Source organism: Vigna angularis, chromosome 8, assembly GCF_016808095.1.
Source record: "Vigna angularis cultivar LongXiaoDou No.4 chromosome 8, ASM1680809v1, whole genome shotgun sequence".
Classification (NCBI taxonomy): Eukaryota; Viridiplantae; Streptophyta; class Magnoliopsida; order Fabales; family Fabaceae; genus Vigna; species Vigna angularis.
Window position 1 is genome coordinate 8,618,407 of NC_068977.1, and position 25,180 is coordinate 8,643,586.

Consider the following 25,180-nt stretch of genomic DNA (forward strand, 5'->3'; position numbering starts at 1 on the left):
ACTAGCATGAGAGGATCAAAATTCGTTTTATATTTCAATTATTATATTTCTACTCTTATTTTTTTTACTCTAAGATTTAAAATTTGGAACTAAATATTATACTTTAAATCTATCCAGAAATAATATTTTAAAGAGTAATTCTAGAAAACAGAATGATACACCTTAAATAAACACTTTCTTAATAATGTAAAAAGGGTAAAAGCTAACTATTAAACAACTCAGTCTTACACGCAAATTTGGGACCAAGTTTGACAAAAACGACCAAAAAGAGATCATTTCAAAGGCAGAATAGTGAGTACAACAAGCTATGATAACTAGATTTCTTTTTCGATATCCATTTACATATATGAACTTGGGAGATGTGTTAATATGGCCAAATGCAAGAGGTTTATGTTGAAATCATGACCACTATCCAGTGGACAAATATGCCTCGCAATGTGTTCGTGCTACTTACCGAGCTGTACTTTGAAACTATCAGTGATTCAAAAGCCCTATAGAAATCCCTAGGTTACAAGCAACCTATACAATATAACGGTTTCTATTTTGTCTCATCCTTGTATTCATTGGAATTTTCCAAACTGTCTTGAACTTGTTCCTCTTTTTTTGGTGCTCTTTCTTCTGGAATGAGGAGGCCAACCTTTGGATACTTTTCTATGAATTTAAATTCCCAGTCCTCTAATATTGTAAACTCTGACTCACCTAAACCTTCGAGGTCCCCATTAATTTCTTCAGGTTTGAAAGACAGAAGTGCAAGGGCTCTACTACACTCCTTTCCTGCAAACATTGCATAAGGTCCTCCGGGACCATAAAAATTCCTGCTTGTTCATAATCAAGTAGAGTTTGTCAGTGTTATCACTCATACCAAGTAAGCACACACAAAATGTGTTAAGAGGTGAATGAAATGTATCACAAGATGACATATGACAAGTAACAAATCATCTTTTCAGTTATTACTAAAAACTCAAGAGTTTAACTCATATACCGTCCCTGTAAGATAGACATTCAATCATATTTGACCACTTTATCGCATCATTCTATTCACAAATATGATACGATGTTTGTGTAAAAATAATAAGTATATGATCAATTTGATGAAAATGCAAGTTGTAGTTATTAGCTTTTTAAAAAATGAAAAATAATAATCATAGTCTCGGAATGTGCCAAAGTTTCAAACTGATCCCTAATATTGTAGCATAATGACAAAAGACTTTCTGCTCTACTAACAATAGATCCTTAACAGTATATTTTAAAAACAAAATAATCTCAAAATTTCACAAAAATATTTCATTCTCTAAGAAATAAACTGAAAATTAGTCCCTTTTAAAGATCAAATCGATCATTTATTTAAAAGTATTCTACAGCAGTAGTGTATGTAATTGTTTTAGCCAAGGATTTGCGAGATCTCTTCAACTAGATCATTCAATATTTTGTCTACTTTCCAAGGTTTGATTTTCTTTATTTATTGTGAGACTTTCCTTTCTACAATTGCAATTGGTTCTCCAAAATCATGGTCTGTCACTCCTCAGAGTATATCGTATAAAACCTCTCATACTCATCGATACACAACCCGTTACGCTCGAACACAAGCGTAGGGTCCATCAAGCCGATTATAACATTCGTATAATGGCCTATTGGTATATGATCCTTCAGGCCCGAGTGCAAGCTTAAAGTCTATCAAGCCATTATAACACTTAGATCATATGACCCATCAATACACAATATTCAAGCATGAGCGTAGAGTCTATTTAATAGTGGACCTCACTATACGAGATCCACTAGAAAGATCATTAAACCTATGAAGTTCATGAACTATATTTAACCAAAATTATGAACGTTATAATCGGAATCTTTATGTTGGCATAAGAGACAAGTGTCACCCTAAGGTGGACTACAGATTGTAAACATGGTCTCCATACTGTCATTCGGAATAAAATTGCAAAAAAGAAAGTTATTATTTGGTATATGGATCTATCAAAATTACCAACTTGTAGATAGGGGTTCTTTCACTCATGCCTTAGAGCTTCACTTTGGCCCTTCCACGTATGTCAATCATCAAGAAAAACTCTAAACTCAGCCAACATACAGAATACCAACCAGCTTTTGAAAAACTTTGCAATAGTTATTGGGCTAACCCCTGACATGATTTTGAATTTTTTTATTTCTAGACTCATTCCAAAAATATGTTGTGTGCTTGTTGTCCTCCAACCCATTTCCATTGCCCAAGCCTTAGGTTTGACTAAGTTACTTGAATCCAAGTTCCTTGAATCCAAGTTCCATGACTCCAAACAAAATACACTAGGCGCCAAACTATCCTCCCTCTACCATCTTCTAACCTTTTACCGAACCCTAAACTTGTCAATCCCCCTACAAAATGTTTGACTTCAACCTAACTTCAAGAGAGACGATGTGTAGGTTTGTGTTATAACTGTGATAACAAGTTTTACCCCGGTCATAAGTGCACTACCAAGCGTTTCCTACTTTTATAAGGAGATTATGATCCCCTTAATCCTTACCACACATGTATGGAAACTCCATTAGTACTGATTTAGATGGATCTATCCATTTTCATTTTTATTTTCAAGCTTTCTCAAGCACCTATTGGCCACATGCATTCAAGTTTCATGGCCACATTGAATACCTCCTTGTCACTATTTTACCACAATATTTTACGAACTCGTTTAGCTTCCCACCTTCAATTATGCACTGTCCCCACCACACCATTGTCTGTTATGATAAGCAATGGTGACCGTATACATTGCTCATTCTAATTTTCCTTAAGTCCTTGTATCCATTCAATCTCAACTTTCATTATTCCTTTTTACCTACTATCGATTGACGGAGTTGATGTAGCTTTGGGAATGGATTGGTTAGCTATTTGGGACCCCCCCTCCCCACCCCCAAGCATATTTCTCCACCCCTCATGGCGGCTAACACATCACCCTTATTGATAACACCAACACTACCCTTCGTCCAACCTCTTTTCACCACTTTTGCCACACCTTACACATACAAATGTCATTGCATACCTCCACTTACTCACTTTTCAACAAATATCTTTCAATTCCACATCCCCCGCCATACAACCCATTCCTCTAGAAATTCAGCCTATTCTCAACTTTCTACACTATTTTTTGGTCCCTCACGAATTACCCCCAACCGCCCCCACTATCCTAGAACATCAAATTGTATTGTTATCCTCATGCTCATAAACAAACAATGACCTCCCTCATCAACATTATGTTGATAAAGGAATTATTCGATCCAACACAGGCCTTTTTTCTTCACCAATTATTTTTATAAAAGAAGGACAGTACATTTGAGATTTTGTGTGAATTACAGGGCACTAAACGCAATCACCATTAAGAATCATTTTCCAATCCCTACTATTCAGGAGTTATTGGATGAACTCACTACAGCTTGTGTTTTCACTAAGTTAGACCAACGCTCAGGGTATCACCAAAATCATGTTGACCCTAAAGATTGTCATAAAATCACTTTTCACACTTTTGACAGTCAATATAACTTTTAGTGATGCCTTTCGATTTATCTAAAGCTCCCTCTAACTTCCATGCAACCATGAATGACCTAATCAGACCTCACCTCCAACAGACTGTGCACGATTTTTTAATGACATCCTTATCTACAGTGTATCTGTGATAGAACACTTACATCATCTACTGGTTATTCTTTATTTGCTCAAGGATAATCAATTTTTTGTTAAGTGTTCAATTGGACAATCATCAATTTCCTACTTGGGCCATATTATTCATTAAGGCAAAATGGCCTTATATACAGATAAATTTCAGGCTATTCAGGATTGGTCAACACCTAATTTAATTACCAGATTTTACCCCATATTTATTTGAGGTTATGTCACTCCTGCCTCTTCATTTACAAATATCCCTAAATTGTCAGCTTTTACATGGTCTACACAGGTAGGAATAGCTTTACAAATTTAAAGGCTACTCTAATCCAAGCACCTGTCATTCAACTTTGGAGAAAGGTGGCGCGTGGCGACTGGAGGTTTGCCCTGATTCCGGCGGATATGGTCGTCGCTCAAGGAGGATTCAGATCCGCTACTAAACTGTGGCGGTGGACAGCAGTGAACAACTAAAAATAGTTGTTGACAATGTGACAATTTTAAAAGACAGTGGATGGCTGCAGATTATAGGTGGACAGCAACAAAAATTGCTCCAGGCAACGGCAATCAGTGCCTGATAATGGTGGACAGCAATGGCCATGTCCGACAGATAAATCAAGAAAAAAAAAAAACAGAGCGGCCGGCTCTGATATCAACTAAGGTTAATGCAAAAACATATATTTCTAGAGGACTTACTACACATCTAATCTTAATGTTACATTTAAGTAGAAAGCAACCAGTAACACCTAGACAATTCAATCTGGTTGGAAACACTCACACTCACATCTAACTAATACACAGCTCACACACAACTAATTATTCTAACAGATATCAAGATGTTTTAATTCGAGACTTATTTCAGCATATGCTCCCCGTATATACCTGAACTCTAAGTAACTCTTAGTTTTATCTAAGATTAACCATCACTCATCCACGTCAAGATTAGAAGTAACTTAAAGCAACAGTGTCAGTGTTATTGAAATTTAGGTCTCACTAATAGTATTCTTTCTCGTGAAAATTAATTAATAAAAGGTATTTCATATAATTTTTTATAAAAAGAATTCTGTTTGAGGCTAATTACTTTTATCTAAAATTTAAAAAAAAAATCCTTTATATATTTTTAAGAATGATTATGGAAAAGTTAGTTAAAAAACATTCATAAAAAATTTACATAATTAAAAAACAAGTGACTTTCTCATAGGCAACACCAGCACACAAAAACGAAAGCTGTACCTGCCAGTGGACACGTCAAAGATCTGACCCCTGATTGCCATCAAAAGCGGTTTATTGGGGTCGGAACCATCGTACGCTAGCAATTCCCGGTCCGTTACTTGACCCAACTGGACCGGTTGGCGAGGCGGTTCGGGGTCTTCGAACTGGGGGTGAGTTCGGGCCGAAACAACGGGCGGTTTGTTGTAGTCTTCGGGGGACACAAACATGGCGCTCACGGTTCTGTAAACGACGACCATCATAGCCAAAACGGTGAAAAACGCGGCGGGAGACAGCCCCGTGTAAAACGCTATCTCTTCCATCACGCTCGTGTACAGACCCATTTCTGAACACTTCTCTCAAAATGGCTTCTGAAAAGGAAGAGTAGTAAGCGTTGGTAGGTGAGAATGGAAATGAAGCCACCTAACTGGATTTGGTTGTTTGGGTTTTATGTTCTTTTGTTTTTTGGATTTTGGAAGCGTATTAGTGCACATCTTATGTGGGAATAAATAGACGTGTTGATTTTCCACCATATATACTTTTTGTATCAAACCTACCAATATTTAAACCTTAACTTCGATAATTTAAAAGTTATTAATTTGATTTTAATTTTATTTAAAATAAGTTAATACGAGGATGCAAGTAATCAAGTCCTCAGGGGTCTTTTTTAGATGTAACTTTAGGTACATTTTCACACCTAAAGTCTAAGATCACCAACTTTTAGTATGGTTCCTTTACAATTAGTTGAATGGATATCTTGCATTAAGATCGAGATTCCATAGCTAACTACTACCTTAGATCTATTTTTAACATATAAAAGCATATAGGAGAATTGATTGGACCACAACTTGAAATTAGTTTCCTCTCAGTTTTAAGCTAGTGAAACAAAATGAGTGATCGATTCATCCAATAACAAGTATAAACCAATTCACAAACTTGTATTTAAAAGCAAGCATTCATAAATAAAATAGTATTGAATACAAGAGAGTTTTAAAGTGGTTTACATTTCACTCCAACACCTAGGAGATTTATTTTCTCATAATGGATGTGAAGAAGTTAATACAAGGAAGGAACTTTGTCTCCTAATCCTTTAATGATGTTCTTTATAGTACAGAGGAAATATATGAGAAGACTTTTTAAAGTCTCTCTAAACCTGTCTAGAAAGTCTAGTGAAAAGTATCCAAAAAGGTTCTCTGAAATAGAGAGGAAATTTTGTTTTTATAGACAATGATAGTGTGGCTTTAGCGGTGCCATTCATGGCTTCAATTGTGAGATTTCCTCCCAAGGTGGGTTTCCTCTATAGCTTAGCCTTTGTGTTTTTGTGTTGAAGCCTCTTAAGATTACTTCTAGGTGAATGATTCTTCATGGCCTTAACCTTAGGTAAAGGTTTGAGGTTTCCTTTTAAGGTGAGTTTTCTTCATGTGACTCAAGCCTCAAATTCCACGTTGCAACCACGCTTAAGTCAGTTTGTTGTGTTTTGGTCATAATTCCTTTGTTTTCTTCTTATTACATCTTTGACTCTCAAAGTTTATCAAAACCTGCAAAACAAGTAAATTTGAAGTGATTAACATTGATTTTTAACATAATCAAAACAAGATAAGTGCCAAATTATAATCAAAGCTAACTCATATTAGGCACTCATCAATAAGTCTACAATAGAACATAAAGCTAAGATACTTCACACACAAATCTAATCATGTAATTAACTAAACCAATAATATCACAACAATAACACGATATAAATGAACCAAAAAACACGAACAATGGAGAAATTAAATTATTTACGCAATTAAACTCAATGATTTCCCAAAACTTTCAACCAGAAACGCCCTCTCTCCCATTAAAACTAGGTTTCATCTCCAACATTCAACATTGGCTCCATTTGGTTTCAAACAAAACACTTAATCAAAACATAAAAATTAAATTCAATTAAAATTACATCAACAAAATTAGAAAAGTCCAAATCCCATAACCCTTCAAATTCAATTCACCATCATTCTCTCTTGAAACAACAAACATTAGAACCTAAAACCATAAAGATAGGAAAAATTGAAACAAAAAGGAAAATGGAGTAGACGAACCTCATCGGTGTTGCCAATATTGTGAGTTCCATGACGATCGTGAACCTAAGCAGGGAAGGGTCGCCAGGGAGGAGTGGCCAATGTAATAACGAACACATATAAAAAAAGTATCGGCAATGGCAGTGACGAGGTCACCAAATAGTAGAACGGCTCAAACTTGTAGGAGCTACTCGCGGTGTTCAGGTAGATGAGTAGTGAGCAAAGTGAAGATGACCTAGTAAGATCCTCAGTTGTGAAGATGACAACAATGAAAACTGGGACAATTACAACAAAGTGGAACTTACCCCACACTGTTGTCGTTTGCACTAGAGACACGACCTAGAGACACCTAAATCCTTAGCGACTTTCAAGTCAGTGAGCTTTTTGACTTTGATCTACCCTAACGAGTATTGTCTTGCCCAAATCAAGTTAGTAACTCTCTGACTTTGACTTTGTCCAACAAGTATATTATCACCTATCGAGTCTACATAATTATGCAAAACATAATTTTGTAAATTTATGTCATTTCAACCCTACAAATCGGTCCAACAACAACTTATGGTAAAAACATACCAACTATCAAATTGTACATTACTCAATGACTCAATTAATCTCAATCACAATATTTAACCAAACAACATACCAAATTTCAAAATACAATTCAAGTAAACCAAATTAAATTTTAACTCAACTCCACATCTCATATTTCTTTAGACAACTAAATTACACAAACCAAATATCATACAAACATATAATTAGCAATTGCAAATTATAAATCAGTTAAAAATAATGAAATTAACTTTCCTATGTAGACATACAAAAAGCTTTACATATTCCTTTGAATAACACAAACATGATCATAACTCACCATTAGTATCGTTGATCAACATAATCTCTTATAAAAGACTCAAACACTACATGTAACATCCCAAAATACAGTAATAACCATAATCAGAATTAATTATATTTAACAGTAAAACAGTGCAGTCTTTACATTACTAAACGAGGTTCAAAAAGCCGAACGACTTAAAGTACAACATTAGATACAATACAACAGTAACAGAAGTTCAGAGACGAACGATTTTACAAAACTTAACCGAACGTTCAAAATAAAACTGAAAGACTAATAGATAAGAACCTAGCGAGCGCTCTAAGGCTCGGATTTAACTTCTACTTCAACCAGATTAGCGTCTTCCAAATTTTCTTCTTCTAGCATTTCTTCAAGAGACGCACCTCCATCTGCTCACACCCACACGGATGATCATTGCAATGACAGGACGAACGTACATAGACAACCGACAACACAAGGAAAACGAAAGGGTAAGCTTATGTAATTTAATTTATACATCAACATATACCATAAACATTTCAATCCACACAAGTACATAATTCAATCATATAACAGCATCCGAAATATATATATAAATATATACTATACCGACCGTCCGGACTGTATGAATCTGTGTAGTTACAAGCGTCCTTGCACCCGAGTGATGTAGTAACTGGGATACACCAAACAGCTGCCACTCGAGGTTAGTCCGTTCTTACGTCGCCCATGTTAACTAATGGACTAAGGACCTCCTGCCGTTCCCACACATGACATACTCCCTCTACATGAGGATGAGTACTCACGGAACATCAGGATGGACAGCAAGTCTTAACTTATCCACAGTCATACTTTACCAAATTTAATACTCAATATATGTAAGAGTCGTTCCTCCCTGGAACGCTCGTTCAAATTCCATAATCGTATAATCATTCAATATAGTGTTCACACTTCAACTACTTATAATTTATCATCATCTTTATCTTCAGTTTTAAAAGTATAAAATAACGAACGTTCATACTTCTGAAGAACGAAGACGAACGCTAAAGGCTAGATTTAGAAGGCTCGCTGTCAAACAGAATAAGTCCACACATAATTATATGAAGAACGTGACTGCTACTCGAATCAGTTGAATGAACCGACTCTTAGAGATATAAAATCAATGTTCAGAATAATTTAGGTACAAAGACTCTAGGCCTAATCCAAATGGATAAAGATACGACAAGACAATTATTTAATTATACTGAGAACAATTTGTTTAAAAGGATCGACTGTCAGTCAATGACCGAACGCGATAATATACATTTACTAATAATTTGAACGGACGCTATTTACGCCCATTCAAAAATCAAAGGTAAGGACGAGCGTTCGGTATAAGACCGAACACTTCTTAGGACGAACGCTAGATATAAGACCGATAATTAATTAGGACAAACGCTTGGTATAAGACCGAGTACTAAAGAGGATGAACGCTCAGTGTAAGACCGAGCACTACAAATTTGTAAGTATAAGGGGTAATACATTATAACTTAATTTAAATTATAAGGTTACCACTAGGCTGAGTCGAACGCTCAACATAGTATTTCACGGGAAGCTCGTTCTCGATCAGAACTCTTTCCAAATGAAAGGATTCCTTTTTAAGCAATTGATTAGAAACCGAACGGTATAAGACCGTACGATGACGAACGTATTTTATCATAGTAAGGATTCCATATTTACGATTTCCTTCTAGTTCAATTATCAATTTTCAACGTATCAGTTCATACTTTATACTTCATATCAATATTAATTTCCAAACTTTATATGATTCACATTAATCATTGATAATGCTAAATTATACCATATTTTAAGCATCATTTTAGTGGCAAAATCAACTCCTTTCTTACTTATAACTTGCTTAATCCTCTTGTTTTGTCTTGTTTTCTAAATAATTGTGTTTTTGGCTACTTTGATGTACTTTCATCAATAATCCCTTATTTTGTAGCTAAAAATGAGCTTGGAAGACTCTCCAACAATGTCTAAGGCTGAACCAACCACTAGAAGCAAGCAGATCTGCAGAAAAAGTGAAAATGATGCAGTGCTGAAAAGTCAGGCCCGGGCCCCCCCTGGCTGAGGGGCGCCCAAGCGCGACTGCACCAGGGCCAGTTTCTCCACAGAAAAGTGACCAGGTGCCAGTTTTGTGTGCTGGTCGCGCCCGGGCGTGAAAAAGGGGCGCCCGGGCGCGACTTTTTGCGAGAAGCTTGCGCCCGGGAGTGAGAAATGGGGCGCCCAGGCGTGACTTTTTCCGAGAGGCTCGCGCCCGGGCGCGACTTTTGCTGATGTGTCAGATCCAGCTTATTTAACCCAGAAACGCGATGGGGTTATGATCTTTGGTCATTTGGAGGCGCGATTTCACTCAGAGGAGAGCTTGGAGGACTGCTAGGGTTCGTGGGAACACTCCCTTCTTCCTCTTGGGTTCTTCATCTTCTTCCATGGTCATCTTGTAAGCTTTAGGGTTCTCCATGGAAATGGAGAACCAAACCCATCTTGTTGGGATTAGTTGTAGCCTTTGAATTCTTGTGTAATTGTTGAATGATTTGATTATATATATGCCTTTTCTATCAATTGCTAGTATTCTTGTTTCCAAGCTTAAAGCTTGCATGTAATGGGAACGTTCATGACTTGATTTTGGGGTTTTATGGATTATGGGAACGTAAGATGAAACCCGGAACTGAAATAGGAGTCCTTGTGGGTCATTGATTCTAGGAATGGAAGATGATTCACATGTTGTCTTAGATCCCAATTCTTTAATGCGGGTTTTGCTTGTTAGATTGCCAAGGAATTGGGGTTTGATAAGGAAAACCTAGGCTCTTTCGCCTAAGGAATTAGGGCTAGAGTGTTTTAGTGGATTGACTTTAGTAAATTGATAGAGAGGAGATGAAATTGGTTATACACAAGAGTGCATTGGTGAAAACTAGCCTTAACAATGTCATTTCATACCATTTCTAGTCTTTTCCATTTCCAAGTGCCTTCAATACCAAAGTCCAACCTTGTAATTATGTATGAATTTACATTCCTGCACTTGTTCTGTATATTGATGTTATGTTATTGAGTCTATATGAGTTGTTAATCGCACAATTCTCTAGTATTACGAGTCTCTTGGGAAAACGATACCCGGTCTTACCGGTTTATTACTTGAACGATTCGGTGCACTTGCCAAAATCGAGCCCAACAAGTATTTTTTGAGCTAACAAGTTTTTAGTGCCGTTGCCAAGGATTTGGGGATTGAACCCGAGTCCTAGCAACGGCTAACAAGTTAAATTGGGCCTCATCAAGTTTTTGGCGCCGTTGCCGGGGACTCGTGTCAATACTAGACTTTTGTGAGGTTTCTAACTTTTGTAGACTTGATTTTGTATATAGAACTAACTCTTTTGTTGTAAATAGATTTTCACTTTTATTTGGGCTAATTTGTGGCTTTAGCCTAGTTGTGTCTAAGTGTATGCAGGGAGATGTTCATACAAGGAGGACTGCAGCCTCAAAAGCATCATGAAGACCCTGAGTTTGAAGGAAATATTAGGACACAAGGAGACAACTAGCTTGAGCACTACAAGCTGCCCAAAATTCTCCCTTCATTGAAGATGCTCCAAGTGCTAAGTGAAAGATGAAGAAAGGGAGAAGGAAATGAGAAAGACTAGTCACCACCACCCTTTGATGAGAGACAAGGAACTCAAGCCTAGCAAGCCAAAGTTGATCAAGAGGATTGAGTATTTAAAGATGTCAAGGTAGTGGAAGGGCTAAAAAGAAGAAATCAAGCTTTGAGAGTTGATTTGGTGGCTAGAAAGTGGTTCAAGAAGAGTTGGTGGAAGGAGCACACCAACATCAAAGTTTGCACTTCATTGAGTAATCCGTCAAGCTAATGACGTTAAACAAGCGCTTTTGGGAGGCAACCCATTTTCATTACCCTTTTTACTTGTGTTTGTGTGATTTTTGTGTTTTGTGTATTAGTAGCTTATGTTTTGCATGTTTGTGTAGTTTTGCATTCTTGTGATTTTTGAGTTGTGATGCTGTTTTTATGGTTTGTATAAGTGTATTAGGTTAGTTTTAGCTTGTTTGGTGTGTGAGTGCATTGAATGAAGGCCTAGAACCAAAAATCACATGGTGAGTGGCCAATTTCGCAGAAATCTACATTATGCAGAAAACTGATATGGCGCCCAACCCCCCCTGCTGAGGGGCGCCCGGGCGCGAGCTGCATCAGGGCCATCCTGCACCAAATTGACTGAGTGGCGCCCAAGCCCCCCCTGCTGAGGGGCGCCCGAGCGCGACCTGCACCAGTGGCGCCCAGCACCAAAAGTTCTGGTTCTGCACTTTTGTTTTTCTTGATTTATGATGAGTTTCCCATTCTTTTGCACTCTTTAACACACTCTTTTTGATGTGTTGTTATAACTTTTTGTGTTGTTGTACCTTTGGGAAGCTTAATTCTAAGACTTCCCTCTTTGTTCATGTACTTTTGTCTTTGTTTGCTTTAGATTTCATTGTCTTGTTTCTTTGCTTTCTTGTGCATTTTTCTTTTTGTTTGTTTTATGGATTATTCTCTTCAGTTGTTGACTATGGAATACTAATTTCACTTTGAGCTCACTTTGTGCAAGATAACATCTTTCTTAAAACTTTAAAGGTGTCAAAACCACCAGTGGTCATCCTTTGAGCCAAGTGTGAGCTGAGCACCCTATGACTGGAAGATTTGCTACTCGTGTACCATGGCCTGGGGGCCAGGCCCCTACTGATGGGGGAGGTGGAGCAGTTGCGGAGTATAAGCTACTGTTGGAGGAAGATGTTACAGATGAAAGTGAAGCTAGTGTCCTACACTGCTGGAGATGCAAAGAGTCCATTTTAATCGGTTTTTCAGTTTTAATTTCAAGTTTTATTTACTTTCAGTATTTGTGTTTTTGATTTCTTTTTTTTACTTGCCTTGTGGATAGTTCTTGTGCAATTGGTCTGGTGATTTGAGTGAATCATTTTCTATGCTTGAATTGAATGCAAATCTCTTGTGCTTGCTCTTTATCCATGAGAATTGTTTTGAAAATCTGATTGAGATTATGTGGTTGAGCTTGTTGAACTGAGATTGTGGTTGCTTGTATCTGTTTAGATAGATGCTTGGTTTTAATTGTGATCAATATTCTTGGCATGATGTTTATCAAATTTTGGAACCTTGAGTAAACCTGTGAGATGTTGTGCCTCAGAGTTTATTGTTTAATGTTATTACTTTGGAATCATAGTTGACTTTGCCTAAGTTTCTCTATTTGAACTGTTACTTGCATGTTACAAATGATCAAGGTCATCTTGTTCTTCCACCTCTTCTACATTTTGAGCCTAAAAGCCAATGCTAAACCTTTGAATCTTAAAGAAAACATTCTCATTCTCGAAACCTTAAGCCTATTGAAAAATCCTTAACCTCCTTACCTTGAGTTGAGATGAACATATATGTTAGAGTGAGGAGAATGGTCTAAGTTTGGGGAAGTTCTTCTTGTCAAAAGGGGAGCATTGAGAAAAACAATAAGTTGAGTTAAAAAGAAAGAAAAAGAAGAAAGAAGAAGAGAAAGAAAAATGAATTCAATGAAAAAAGAGTTGGGAAATAAGTTGAGAGTGGTTTATTCAATTTTGGAGAAAAAGAGATACTATGCTATATCATGAACTAAATTGTTTGGTCTCTTATCTCAAGGTGCTTTGTTGTCCAGAAAAACCAAATTTTCTTCTTAGCCCAGCCACAATACAAGCTTCAAAAAGTCCTTGTGATGTAACTTGCTTGTTAATGTGTTTGATATTGTTGAAACAAAAGGCAAAGTTGATTTGTGTAACATTGTGATATTTGAGAGTAAGACACACATCCTTATACACCATTGTGCTTGAGTGAAACACTTTCCTTGGTGAGGATTGGTTCCATGCACTCATTGAAAACAACTTGCCATCTTTGTTGATCTATCATTTGCATCTATCTTGTGATTTTTAATTTGTGAGCACCATGATTGAAGTTTAGCTTGCTAAGACTATATTGTCTCTTGAATGTGATTTATAAGTTGAGCAAGCACGATTGATTTTGTTTATTTGATTGAAACTATGCTTGAGTTGCTAGACCATTGTGATTGAATTGTTTGCTAGGAGAAGTACTTTTGCTTGAGGACAAGCAAAGTTGTAAGTTTGGGGGTATTTTCATAATGCTAAATTATACCATATTTTAAGCATCATTTTAGTGGCAAAATCAACTCCTTTCTTACTTATAACTTGCTTAATCCTCTTGTTTTGTCTTGTTTTCTAAATAATTGTGTTTTTGGCTACTTTGATGTACTTTCATCAATAATCCCTTATTTTGTAGCTAAAAATGAGCTTGGAAGACTCTCCAACAATGTCTAAGGCTGAACCAACCATTAGAAGCAAGCAGATCTGCAGAAAAAGTGAAAATGATGCAGTGCTGAAAAGTCAGGCCCGGGCCCCCCCTGGCTGAGGGGCGCCCAAGCGCGACTGCACCAGGGCCAGTTTCTCCACAGAAAAGTGACCAGGTGCCAGTTTTGTGTGCTGGTCGCGCCCGGGCGTGAAAAAGGGGCGCCCGGGCGCGACTTTTTGCGAGAAGCTTGCGCCCGGGAGTGAGAAATGGGGCGCCCAGGCGTGACTTTTTCCGAGAGGCTCGCGCCCGGGCGCGACTGAGAGGGCGCCCGGGCGCGACTTTTGCTGATGTGTCAGATCCAGCTTATTTAACCCAGAAACGCGATGGGGTTATGGTCTTTGGTCATTTGGAGGCGCGATTTCACTCAGAGGAGAGCTTGGAGGACTGCTAGGGTTCGTGGGAACACTCCCTTCTTCCTCTTGGGTTCTTCATCTTCTTCCATGGTCATCTTGTAAGCTTTAGGGTTCTCCATGGAAATGGAGAACCAAACCCATCTTGTTGGGATTAGTTGTAGCCTTTGAATTCTTGTGTAATTGTTGAATGATTTGATTATATATATGCCTTTTCTATCAATTGCTAGTATTCTTGTTTCCAAGCTTAAAGCTTGCATGTAATGGGAACGTTCATGACTTGATTTTGGGGTTTTATGGATTATGGGAACGTAAGATGAAACCCGGAACTGAAATAGGAGTCCTTGTGGGTCATTGATTCTAGGAATGGAAGATGATTCACATGTTGTCTTAGATCCCAATTCTTTAATGCGGGTTTTGCTTGTTAGATTGCCAAGGAATTGGGGTTTGATAAGGAAAACCTAGGCTCTTTCACCTAAGGAATTAGGGCTAGAGTGTTTTAGTGGATTGACTTTAGTAAATTGATAGAGAGGAGATGAAATTGGTTATACACAAGAGTGCATTGGTGAAAACTAGCCTTAACAATGTCATTTCATACCATTTCTAGTCTTTTCCATTTCCAAGTGCCTTCAATACCAAAGTCCAACCTTGTAATTATGTATGAATTTACATTCCTGCACTTGTTCTGTATATTGATGTTATGTTATTGAGTCTATATGAGTTGTTAATCGCACAATTCTCTAGTATTACGAGTCTCTTGGGAAAACGATACCCGGTCTTACCGGTTTATTACTTGAACGATTCGGTGCACTTGCCGAAATCGAGCCCAACAAGTATTTTTTGAGCTAACAAGTTTTTAGTGTCGTTGCCAAGGATTTGGGGATTGAACCCGAGTCCTAGCAACGGCTAACAAGTTAAATTGGACCTCATCAATCATTCATACTTCAAAGGGATAAATCATCTCATATTCATACGTATCAACCATAAACATGCATTTCAACCAACATATATTATATTCATTCAGTACAACAACGTTCGTTCATGCATACTCAACCAGCATACATCTCATACATTTAGTTCATATCATGCTTGCATACAACATACAAGTATCAATTAAATTACTAAGCTTCCCTTACCTGGATAGCAGTGTACGTCCTAAGAGTATGACTTTGACTTTGCCCAACTATGGCTTTCTACCCTCCACGATCTTTCTTACGCTCTTCAACTAAGTCTAACCAAAGAAAACTCAGTTTATACCCTTGCATGCAACTGAATCTTAGTTTGCATGTAACCCAGAAATTAGCGTCCAGAGTCGAGCGACTTACCGGTTACAAAACTTGGATCTGTTCGGTTCAGTTTGAAGCTCACGGTGCAGGGAACGTTCCTACGATTCTGAATGTTGAACGGAGAAGAAATGAGTGAGTAACAGTAGAGAGAAGTTGAAGGATTTCTAGAGGGAAGTTGGAGAATATGAAAAGTTGAGTTCTGAGGAAGAAGACGACTGCATGCAGAGAGTGGAAAGAAGGTTTTTCAGAAAATTGGTTTTCTTCCCAAGTCAAACGGACGTTCTTTCACACACGGACACCTGTCTTCCACTACAAATTCAGAAGATTCTAAACTGACACTTGGCAGGCGTGCGTCAGAGTGTGTGAGTGCGTTTTTAATGAGACTGAATGTGTGTCGCGGTGCATTAATAAGAGCTGACAGGTGACTCAGCAGTGCATTAATTTGATTAGACAAAAGACTTACGGTTTAATTTTCCAAGGCCTCACACTACACGTGAACCAAGATGATTCACATGTACAAAAAAAAACATACAAACTGAAAATGACATAAAACTAACTTACTCTGTTGGAGAAACTAATTGGACAAAAATGGAAAACTCGTCTCAAGAATCACCCGTTTTTTTATCTTCAAACACATGAATGTACGATATAAAAACCTAGAACTTTAAAGAAAAAGTTACTCAACCAAACCCGAACCTTACTCATACTTTCTTCCCGCTACTCAATTTCACTATTTCTCAACCGGACTCGAAGGCCATGGTCTAACTATTTCAATGTGTGCTAATACTCGAAGAATGCAAAAGACTACAAAGACTCGAAAATAGCGTATTGACATTGGTTGCATGTTTTTAAATAATAAAACTTATAAAAAATTTATTTATTTAAACTTTAAATATTAAAATAATCAAATCTCATATTTTAAATATATTATTAATTTTAAAACACAATTTTCTAAATTTTTATAATATTTAACAACTAAATAATAGTTTATAAAATATTATATGATAAAGCTGAAATATATTTATGTTTGCGGGATACATCCGTTTAAAAGCAAATCAAAATAGATAAAAGAGTAAACAACTCAGAGATAATTTTTTTATGAGTGTAAATAATCTGTATAGTTAAAAAATATATTATCTTTTTAAATAATATTATTATAAGATATAAAAATGAAATATATTTTTTAAATTTAATTTTATTAATACTTTAAATATAACTTATTTTTAGTTATTTATTAAAGCATTTAATAAATAAAAGATATAAAAGAATAAAATTAAGAATAAAACAAAACAGTATGAAATATATTTTCATTTTATAATTAATTAATTTTAAAAATAAAATAAATAAATAAAAAAATTAAAATAACTTTTATATACATATAATAAAAGAAATAAATAAAAAATAAATTAACAATCTCAAGTGATTAAAAAAATAAGTTTTGAAACACTTGTTGCACAATAAATATAAATAATAAAATAAATGTTTACATATTTTTTCATAATAAAAGAAGTGGGTAAGAAGAGTGTATGTTAATTATCATATCAATATAATAATAGTTTTAAAGTTAAAAGTATTAAAATTTATAATATAAATTACGAACAAAATAATAGCAGGAAAAATATTACAAAGTTATTCTTTTATCCCTAAGTTTTATGTAACTTCTTAAATTAATTAGATTCTCTGAGTAACCTAGCTGTTAATTAAACCTCACAAAACAAAAACGGCAAAATTCCCTCAATCCCCATTTAAATAGTTTCGATTAATCGTCGTCTTCTCCAAAAAGCAAGAATACCCGCTTTCTTCTTCTTCCCCTTTCCTACTCTTTTCAAACTGGGCAACATGAAAGCGTGACTGTCACTGGCTTCTTTTCTTTCGAACCCCCAACATGGTACACCTTCATTCTTTCCTTCTACGTTTTTGATGAGCATAAAAATTTAACCTTTTTTTTTAATTTAATTTTAATTTTAACTTTTTAGGATAAAACCAGTGGCGGAGACAAGTACAACATTGAAACCGCGGAAATCTTGGCAAATGAGGCTCAGGTTCGGATCCAATTCCCCAGTTCATATTTTTTGCATACCCTTTAGCTGGTTCATATTGTTTCTGTGCTGTTCAGCATTTGCCCGTTGCAGAGGCCACACCCATATACGAGCAGCTTCTGCTATTGTTTCCAACTGCTGTAAGTGTTCTTGTTGATAGCTTCGGTGGTTGTTATTGGAAGAAAGTTATGGTTTTGGTTGTATTTTGTGATTGAAATTATGTCGCTTCTTCTGCTATGGGGCTGATTTTTGTTGATGCTTGTTTGTGCTCAGGCCAAGTTTTGGAGGCAATATGTGGAGGCATATATGGCTACAAATAATGATGATGCTACAAAACAGATTTTTAGTCGGTGTTTGTTGCATTGTCTTCAGATTCCTCTATGGTATATTGTTTGCTTAATCTTGTTTATGGCATTGGCTGATGTACCTTTTTTTACTGTCTCTTTTGGATAATTTTCAGCTGCGGTTGGGGATAGAGAGGTTTTGGGAGAGTACAGGATACAAAATTACTGCATATGTATAGCTGCATTTCTGTTCAATCAACTAATATTTGTAAACTTATTTTCAGTTGGCTATCTTGTAAGGTTTTATTGGTTTGCTTACTTGAGGGGACTTGTCTTGTTGCTATTCATAGATATTCTTGCAAGGGCATCCTCTTTAAAATATTGGTCATTTTACATGTAACTGTTAGAAATTGTTCAAAGTAAGAGTGAGTTTTCAGGAAGAAAAGTAATCTGATTTTATTTCTTAAAGATCAGAGGTTACACTGAAGTATTTATAGGATCAGTACATTGTCATAGTGATAGTGGTAGTTAGTTGAGTAACTGACTTAACAACATATATGTAACTGACTTAACTACTTTTCAAACATTGTCATAGTGATAGTGGTAGTTAGTTGAGTAACTGACTTAACAACATATATGTAACTGACTTAACTACTTTTCAAACAACTAACTGCCTAAGAGACAGTGACTAGCTGCTCTTCTAATGCAGTATTCTCACAGAAATAGTTAAATCATAGAAGGTCTTCAAAATTTCTCAATTTCTGCTGCATGTGTTCTGAATGTGTCCCATCTTCTCTATCCTATATTATGTTTGGTGTTAAATTTTCATAAGATAGTTCGTTTTTTGTGAAAATGGATGAAACATCCTGCTTATTTTGCTGGTCTTGTGGTACATGCAAATGATGTTTTTGTTTCAATCTATCCTCTGGTATACAGGAGATGCTACATTCGTTTCATTAGAAAGGTCAATGACAAGAAGGGCATGGAGGGTCAGGAAGAGACAAGAAAAGCTTTTGATTTTATGCTTAACTGTGTGGGTAAGTTTTATTCCTTTGTCCTGTTCGAATTATCTTTGTTGTTTTGTTGGATTGAAGTATCAACTATTTAGATGGGGAAACTCATGCATGATGATTTGGTCATGTGAGGAGAATCCAGTAGAGACTTTGGTGAAAAGAACATTGATTAGAGGCCCATAGTTGTTGAAGTGGACATTAAAATTAGTCCATTGGATGGGTGTAGAACAGACAAAAGATATTAGGAGACACAAATACTGGAAACATGCTTTTTGGTGGAACTTGTTTGATATGAAACCATTTTTCTGTCTTCCTCCAATATTTTAAGTTGTTAGGTAATTGGTTTCTAACTTGATACTAGAGTTCTATTACCAAATATCTAGAGTCAATCCTTGCTGCTCCTATTCTTCTAAATAAAACTTGGATTTCAGCAGACAATAGGGTTATTTCATGCATTACCCATGCTTCAAGGTCAAAGAGTTGTTGTTTGAAATTGTATAAGGCTTCAATGGTCGTGTGGTCTAGAATTTGATACTTGCTTCCTCCATTCATTTTATATGTGGATTTCAACGTAGGGTTGGGCTGTTATTGTTGGACTGTTTATTGTCTGCAATTCAAGCCCTAGGGGCTTTGTGTGAGGAGGAGTTTTACATATGAAACCATTTATGTACCTTGAACCAATGGCATGTTCTTTTGTGATAACTGGAAAATATCAGTAGATTGCATACATATTTCAATACAAGAAACTCTGGAAATATAAATTTTAAAAATATTTGATGAAATTTTGTTTTACTGGTGAAATGTTGATTGTCATTTTTTGCAAATAATTCATTTTAATGTTGACTGAAAGAAGTTTGAGTATTTAGAAAACTACAAATCTTTCTTGATTGAATAGATTATTAAAGGGTAAAAAATATTGATTTGATATATGAACTCAAAAGACATGTGCCATAAATCCTCAAAATGAAGGCACATGACTACAAGTTAAGAATAGTACATAAAAGGTTATCTTTTTTTTAGAATGGGGACTTGAATGTAGGAGTTGATTGGTTTAAGTCAGAGCCTATTGGCAATGAGAAATCCGTGTTGCATATTCCACCTTATCAGTTAAGGCTTTGTTGCTGTTTTTGAATTTATAATGCATTTATAAATATGTTAGTGGCTTTTGTCTTTTTACCGATTGGGTGCATGTTTGAAATCCTATTTATTGCAGAGTTCAAAGTAAAAGAAAATAGAAATCTTTAAGAGATCGATTGAAGTTTAACTGGTCTGATTCAGGCATGGGGCTATTGGGGAATTTCATAAATTTTGAATTTTAAGAAATTATTGGTAATTGTATAAATTTTCTTAATAAACATACTATAGTCGCAAATTTCTTGTGTAATTTGATGAACCATTTGGTAGATCTATTCACTAGTAATTTTAGTATAGTTGAAGCCAACATTTTTCTTTTATAAATAATTGCGTCCTAGTTAATGCTTTAGCTTCTGATTTAGATTTCACTTATATTTTATGTTTGAAAGCCTTCTACCACTTATGTTTTTGCCGGAACTCACTATTAATGCCAAAATTCATTATTTTCGTTTGATGTTATTTGGAAATTAGGAGGGAAAGGGAAGACTGTTTGTTATATTTATGTATGAATAAATGCATCTATACGTTATATATATACATATATACCTTCACACTTAATGATGTGATAACAGGAGCAGACATAGCATCTGGTCCTGTGTGGATGGAGTACATAGCCTTTCTAAAATCATTGCCGGTTTGTTTGGTTAACCTTTTCTGTTTTCTGCAATTCTTGGAGCATACTTAGGTATTATGTTACATAATTTGGGTCAAATTCTGTGATCTCTTCCAGGCTATAAATGGTCAAGAAGAGTCACACCGGATGACTACTGTGAGGAAAGTCTATCAGAAGGCTATTGTTACTCCAACCCATCACATTGAACAACTTTGGAAGGACTATGAAAACTTTGAAAATTCTGTTAGTCGTCAGTTGGTAAGATATTGATTATAGTAAAATGCTTGCTCTATTAATTTGTAGTTTTTCTTCCTTCGTTGCATGCAATTTGATGATAAAGATGTTCTGCAGGCTAAAGGACTAATATCTGAATATCAACCCAAATATAATAGTGCTAGGGCAGTTTACCGGGAGAGGAAGAAGTATGTTGATGAAATTGATTGGAATATGCTTGCTGTACCACCAAGTGGATCCTACAAGGTAACTTTCTTTTTTCTTATTAGTGATGATTGTTACAGGATAATTTCTCCTATTTAAGCATGCAACTATGGATCTCTAAAAATTGTAATTTGGGTTATGAAAGGGTTATAGATCCCACATTGACTAGGAATAAAGTCAAATAATAATATATAATGCAATCCTCACCTTACAAGTCGATTTGGTGAGATTGAGATAGTCATACTTGAGATTGAAACTGTAAAATAATTCTTGAGGGCTTGATTGATCCCTCTCATAATCTTCTATTTATAAGAATAAATTGATACAAGAGTACATGATAAATAGGGTAACCCTAGACACAATATAATCATGATAAATAGGATAAACCTAAACACAATATAATCATGATAAATAGGGTAACCCTTGACACAATATAATGATGATAAATAGGGTAAATATCCTAATAGTCATAAACCCCCTTACCAAAATGGTATCAAAACCATTCAGAGCTTATCCTACTAGATGACCTACAAATATCTAGTTCCACACTTGAGATGTTCATTTCTTGGTGTGAGATGGTGTGATCGGGCTCCTGTTAGACCACCCACAAATATCTAAACTCACACTAGAGATGTTCATTCCTCGGTATGAGGAAGTGTGTTGGAGATTCTATATCAACTAGGAATAAGGTCAAATTTTAATAAATACGTGGGGTGCAATCATCACTTTACAAGCTAGTTTGTTATGGTTGCATTAGGCATAAACTCACTTACTGAGAGAAAGTAGAGGAAAGTGGGATTTGCCTTTGGAAATGTTGATCAAATTGCAACTTGATGTTTCTTTTATGCTGATATTGATTTCATGGTCCTGTTTGCAGTAGTTGGCTGTGTGTGAAAGCACAATTTGATGTAAATTTTGATATTTATTTTTATGGAAGGTGCTGGTTACATAGACTAAGCTCTACGCTTGATGTTAATGAGATGAACATTGATGTAATTAGAGGAAATATCTATAGAATCTTCTTAATTAGAGAAAATATCTATAGAATCTTCCTAATTACAGAAAACATGTGTATGATCTTCTAGATTATTTTGTTTCCTTATTTCCCTTTCTAGAAGATTAGATTGCTAAAATAGAGGTAAGAAGAATGTAATTACTATGAATGAAAATAATAAAATCATTCTTTTTCAAGTTGGTATCAGACCTCCTGATCTTGGGAGATCTGTTTTCGCTGCAACAGTAGCCACCGCCGTCGCTGTCCGACCACCACGGATGCCGCCGTAGCCGATTGGGGTTGTTGATAGAGCAGAAAGGTGCGCCCAACTCTGGCGATCACAACACCGGAAATCGCTTCGGGAAAGAGCCACCACGCACCACCGGCGCGTGTAGCCCACGCGTCGCCATCATCGCCGGCGCGTGTAGCCCACACACCTTGTTCCGGCGAGACCCACTCGTCGCCGCTGTCACAGACAAGGTCGCTGGAGCCTCCTAAGTCCATTCCAAGGGTCGGTGACGTCCCATTTTGCCCAGATTTGAGTAGATATGAGATTTCACTTATGCTCCTTTTCTCGGTGTAACCCACACGTCGTTGTCGCCTCAGATAAGGTCACCTGAGACACCTGATTGCTTCTATGTGATGTCTGAAGTAAAAATTATTCCTTTGGGTCCTAATGATCTACCCAATTTGGTGGGTGCTCGGTTGGATGGTCAGAATATCCTACAATGGAGCCAGTATATTCGAAGTACTCTCAAGGGACTTTCAAGACTAGATCACATAGATGGAGGAGGACCAGGACCAGACAACACTCATTTTCCAATTTGGGAGAATGAAGATTCACTAATTATGACTTGGATGTGGCAGTCCATGATTCTTGAGATAAGTAGAAATTATATGTTTCCTTCTTCTGCCAAAGAAATATGGGATGATTTACAAAGTACTTTTTCATTAAAAAAGGATTTTGCTGCATGCTATGACATTGGAAGCATGATATTTCATACAAAACAAGGCTCCCTTTCCGTATCAGAGTATCACAGAATCATGAATGGATTTTGGATGGAATTAGATCAAAACCAAACAATAAAGATGTGTAAAACAGATGCTGCCACACTTGCTAAAGTCATGGAAACAGGAAGAATCTTTAAATTTCTCCATGGCCTAAATCCTAAGTACGACCCAATTCGGGTACAAATCTTAGGAAGAGAAAAATTACCATCCCTATCAGAAGTATTTTTTTTATGGTAAGAGGAAAAAAAACTTGTAGAATTGTCATTCTTGATGGGGGACCTCCAACATAGGCACTGCCATGATGACTGGAAAAGGGAGTCCATAAAGGAACAAATGCTGGAGGAATGTCGTTTGAAAAAGGTACTCATGGAGACTATTGTTCATACTCTGTAAAAGATCTGGACACACCAAGGAAACATGCTTCAAACTCCATGGAAGAAAGAATGTTCTCAAGCGCATGGGAAACAACAAAGGGTGTACTCAAAGATGGGGAAATCATACTGCCTCAGAACAGGAAGCCACCAATCTATCTAGTCCTTCACATTCTAGTTCTTCACCATCACCTGATCTTGATATGAAAGCTTATAAGGAGGAACTCGAGCGCTTTAAAGCAATATTTGAATCAATGAGTAAGCCCTTTGGATCATGTACTCTATCCATGAAAGGTAAGATTTGTCTCAATACTTTTGGTCATGTGTCTCATGGTATTTGAATACTTGATTCAGGAGCAACTGATCATGACACCTTTTTGTGTGTCCTTCGACTCATGATAAAAGAAATAGAGAACAACTTATTACAGTTGCGAATGGTCAAGGTATACCTATATGCGGCTCTTGGAATATAATTTTTGACTCATCCATTGTATTAAAGGATGTTTTACATGTTCCTCAATTAGCTAATAGTCTTATCTCTGTGCAAAAACTCAAAGGATTTAAATTATTTAGTAACATTTTTCCCAACTTACTGTGTTTTTCAGGACTTTGCCATGGGGAAAACGACTTTAACTGCTATGGAGCAAAGTGGGTTGTATCTTTTGGAGTTTGATGACCAAAGCAACACAAAAATCATGAGTCAACAAGCTACATCTGAGATGTGGGCAAATTCCCAAATGTGGTTACAACATCAAAGGCTTGGGCATTCTTCATTTAGTCTTATCAAGTCCTTGTTTCCCCATTTGTTTACCAAGGAGTTTGTTGAGTCTTTTAGTTGTGATATTTGTCAATTGTCAAAACACAATCGTGCATCTTATCCTATTAGTAATAAAAAGAGTACTTCTCCATTTGATATAATTCACTCTAATATTTGGGATCTTGTCATTGAATCTATTTCCGGTGCCAAATGGTTCGTTACCTTTATTGACGATTGTACACGTGTCACGTGGACATACCTTATAAAAAATAAATCAGAAGCTTTCCAAATTTTTGTTAATTTTTTCCGTCTTGTCCAAATTCAATTTGGAAAAAAATATGAAAAGAATCAGGTCTGATAATGGTACTAAATATGTGAATCATGAATTTCTCAAGTTTTTGTCTCATAATGGTATTGTTCATGAACTAACCTGTGTAAACACCCTTCAACAAAATAGGGTTGCAGAAAGAAAGAATAGTCATTTTCTTGAAGTAACTAGAGCTCTTTTTCAAATGTTTGTTCCTAAAAATTACTGCGGAGAAGCTGTGTTAACTGCTACATATCTCGTCAACAGGTTACCCAATTGTATCTTAAATGGCATTAGTCCTATGGAGTCTCTATTGTCTTTTGTTTCTTCTTCGTCCCTAATAACGAGGCTACCTAGTCGAGTCTTTGGATGTGTTGTTTTTGTTCACTCTTATCATCTAACTGTAGTAAATTAGATCCCAGAGCTCTTAAAT

At 36.2% G+C, this 25,180-nt stretch overlaps 2 protein-coding genes and 1 long non-coding RNA gene across 5 annotated transcripts in view; 2 read left to right on the forward strand and 1 right to left on the reverse strand.

Annotated features, from left to right (window-relative positions):
- Positions 1-292: 292 nt before the first annotated feature.
- Positions 293-5,357, reverse strand: LOC108343724 (membrane steroid-binding protein 2). The gene is made up of 2 exons (XM_017582067.2): positions 4,874-5,357; positions 293-815 (listed from the first exon to the last, which is right to left on the reverse strand). The coding sequence occupies exons 1-2, from the start codon at positions 5,191-5,193 to the stop codon at positions 539-541; spliced, it is 597 nt and encodes a 198-aa protein (XP_017437556.1). The 5' UTR covers positions 5,194-5,357; the 3' UTR covers positions 293-538.
- A 12,137-nt stretch (positions 5,358-17,494) lies between these two features.
- Positions 17,495-25,180, forward strand: part of LOC108345669 (cleavage stimulation factor subunit 77) — a 45,740-nt gene continuing 38,054 nt past the window's right edge. The window contains exons 1-8 of one of the 3 annotated variants that reach the window (XM_052866914.1): positions 17,495-17,674; positions 17,763-17,828; positions 17,903-17,965; positions 18,099-18,208; positions 19,046-19,146; positions 20,829-20,890; positions 20,987-21,127; positions 21,221-21,349. In XM_052866914.1, coding sequence (XP_052722874.1) covers positions 17,672-17,674; positions 17,763-17,828; positions 17,903-17,965; positions 18,099-18,208; positions 19,046-19,146; positions 20,829-20,890; positions 20,987-21,127; positions 21,221-21,349 — 675 coding nt within the window. In that variant the 5' untranslated portion in view covers positions 17,495-17,671. The remainder of the gene's footprint in view (positions 17,675-17,762; positions 17,829-17,902; positions 17,966-18,098; positions 18,209-19,045; positions 19,147-20,828; positions 20,891-20,986; positions 21,128-21,220; positions 21,350-25,180) is intronic. The other 2 variants (XM_017584329.2, XM_052866913.1) reach the window with 2 other exon arrangements.
- LOC128193484 (uncharacterized) lies at positions 21,701-24,400 on the forward strand. The gene is made up of 3 exons (XR_008244731.1): positions 21,701-23,941; positions 24,038-24,126; positions 24,289-24,400. It is a non-coding gene; the product is annotated as an uncharacterized LOC128193484 (long non-coding RNA).

What these genes read in the sequence shown, in the direction of transcription:
- LOC108343724 (XM_017582067.2), bottom strand. Translation starts at nt 5,193, where the DNA reads ATGGGTCTGTACACGAGCGTGATGGAAGAGATAGCGTTTTACACGGGG. An exon ending in TTTGACGTGTCCACTGGCAG is followed by an intron (nt 816 to 4,873) that starts GTACAGCTTTCG and finishes ATGAACAAGCAG; the next exon opens with GAATTTTTATGGTCCCGGAG.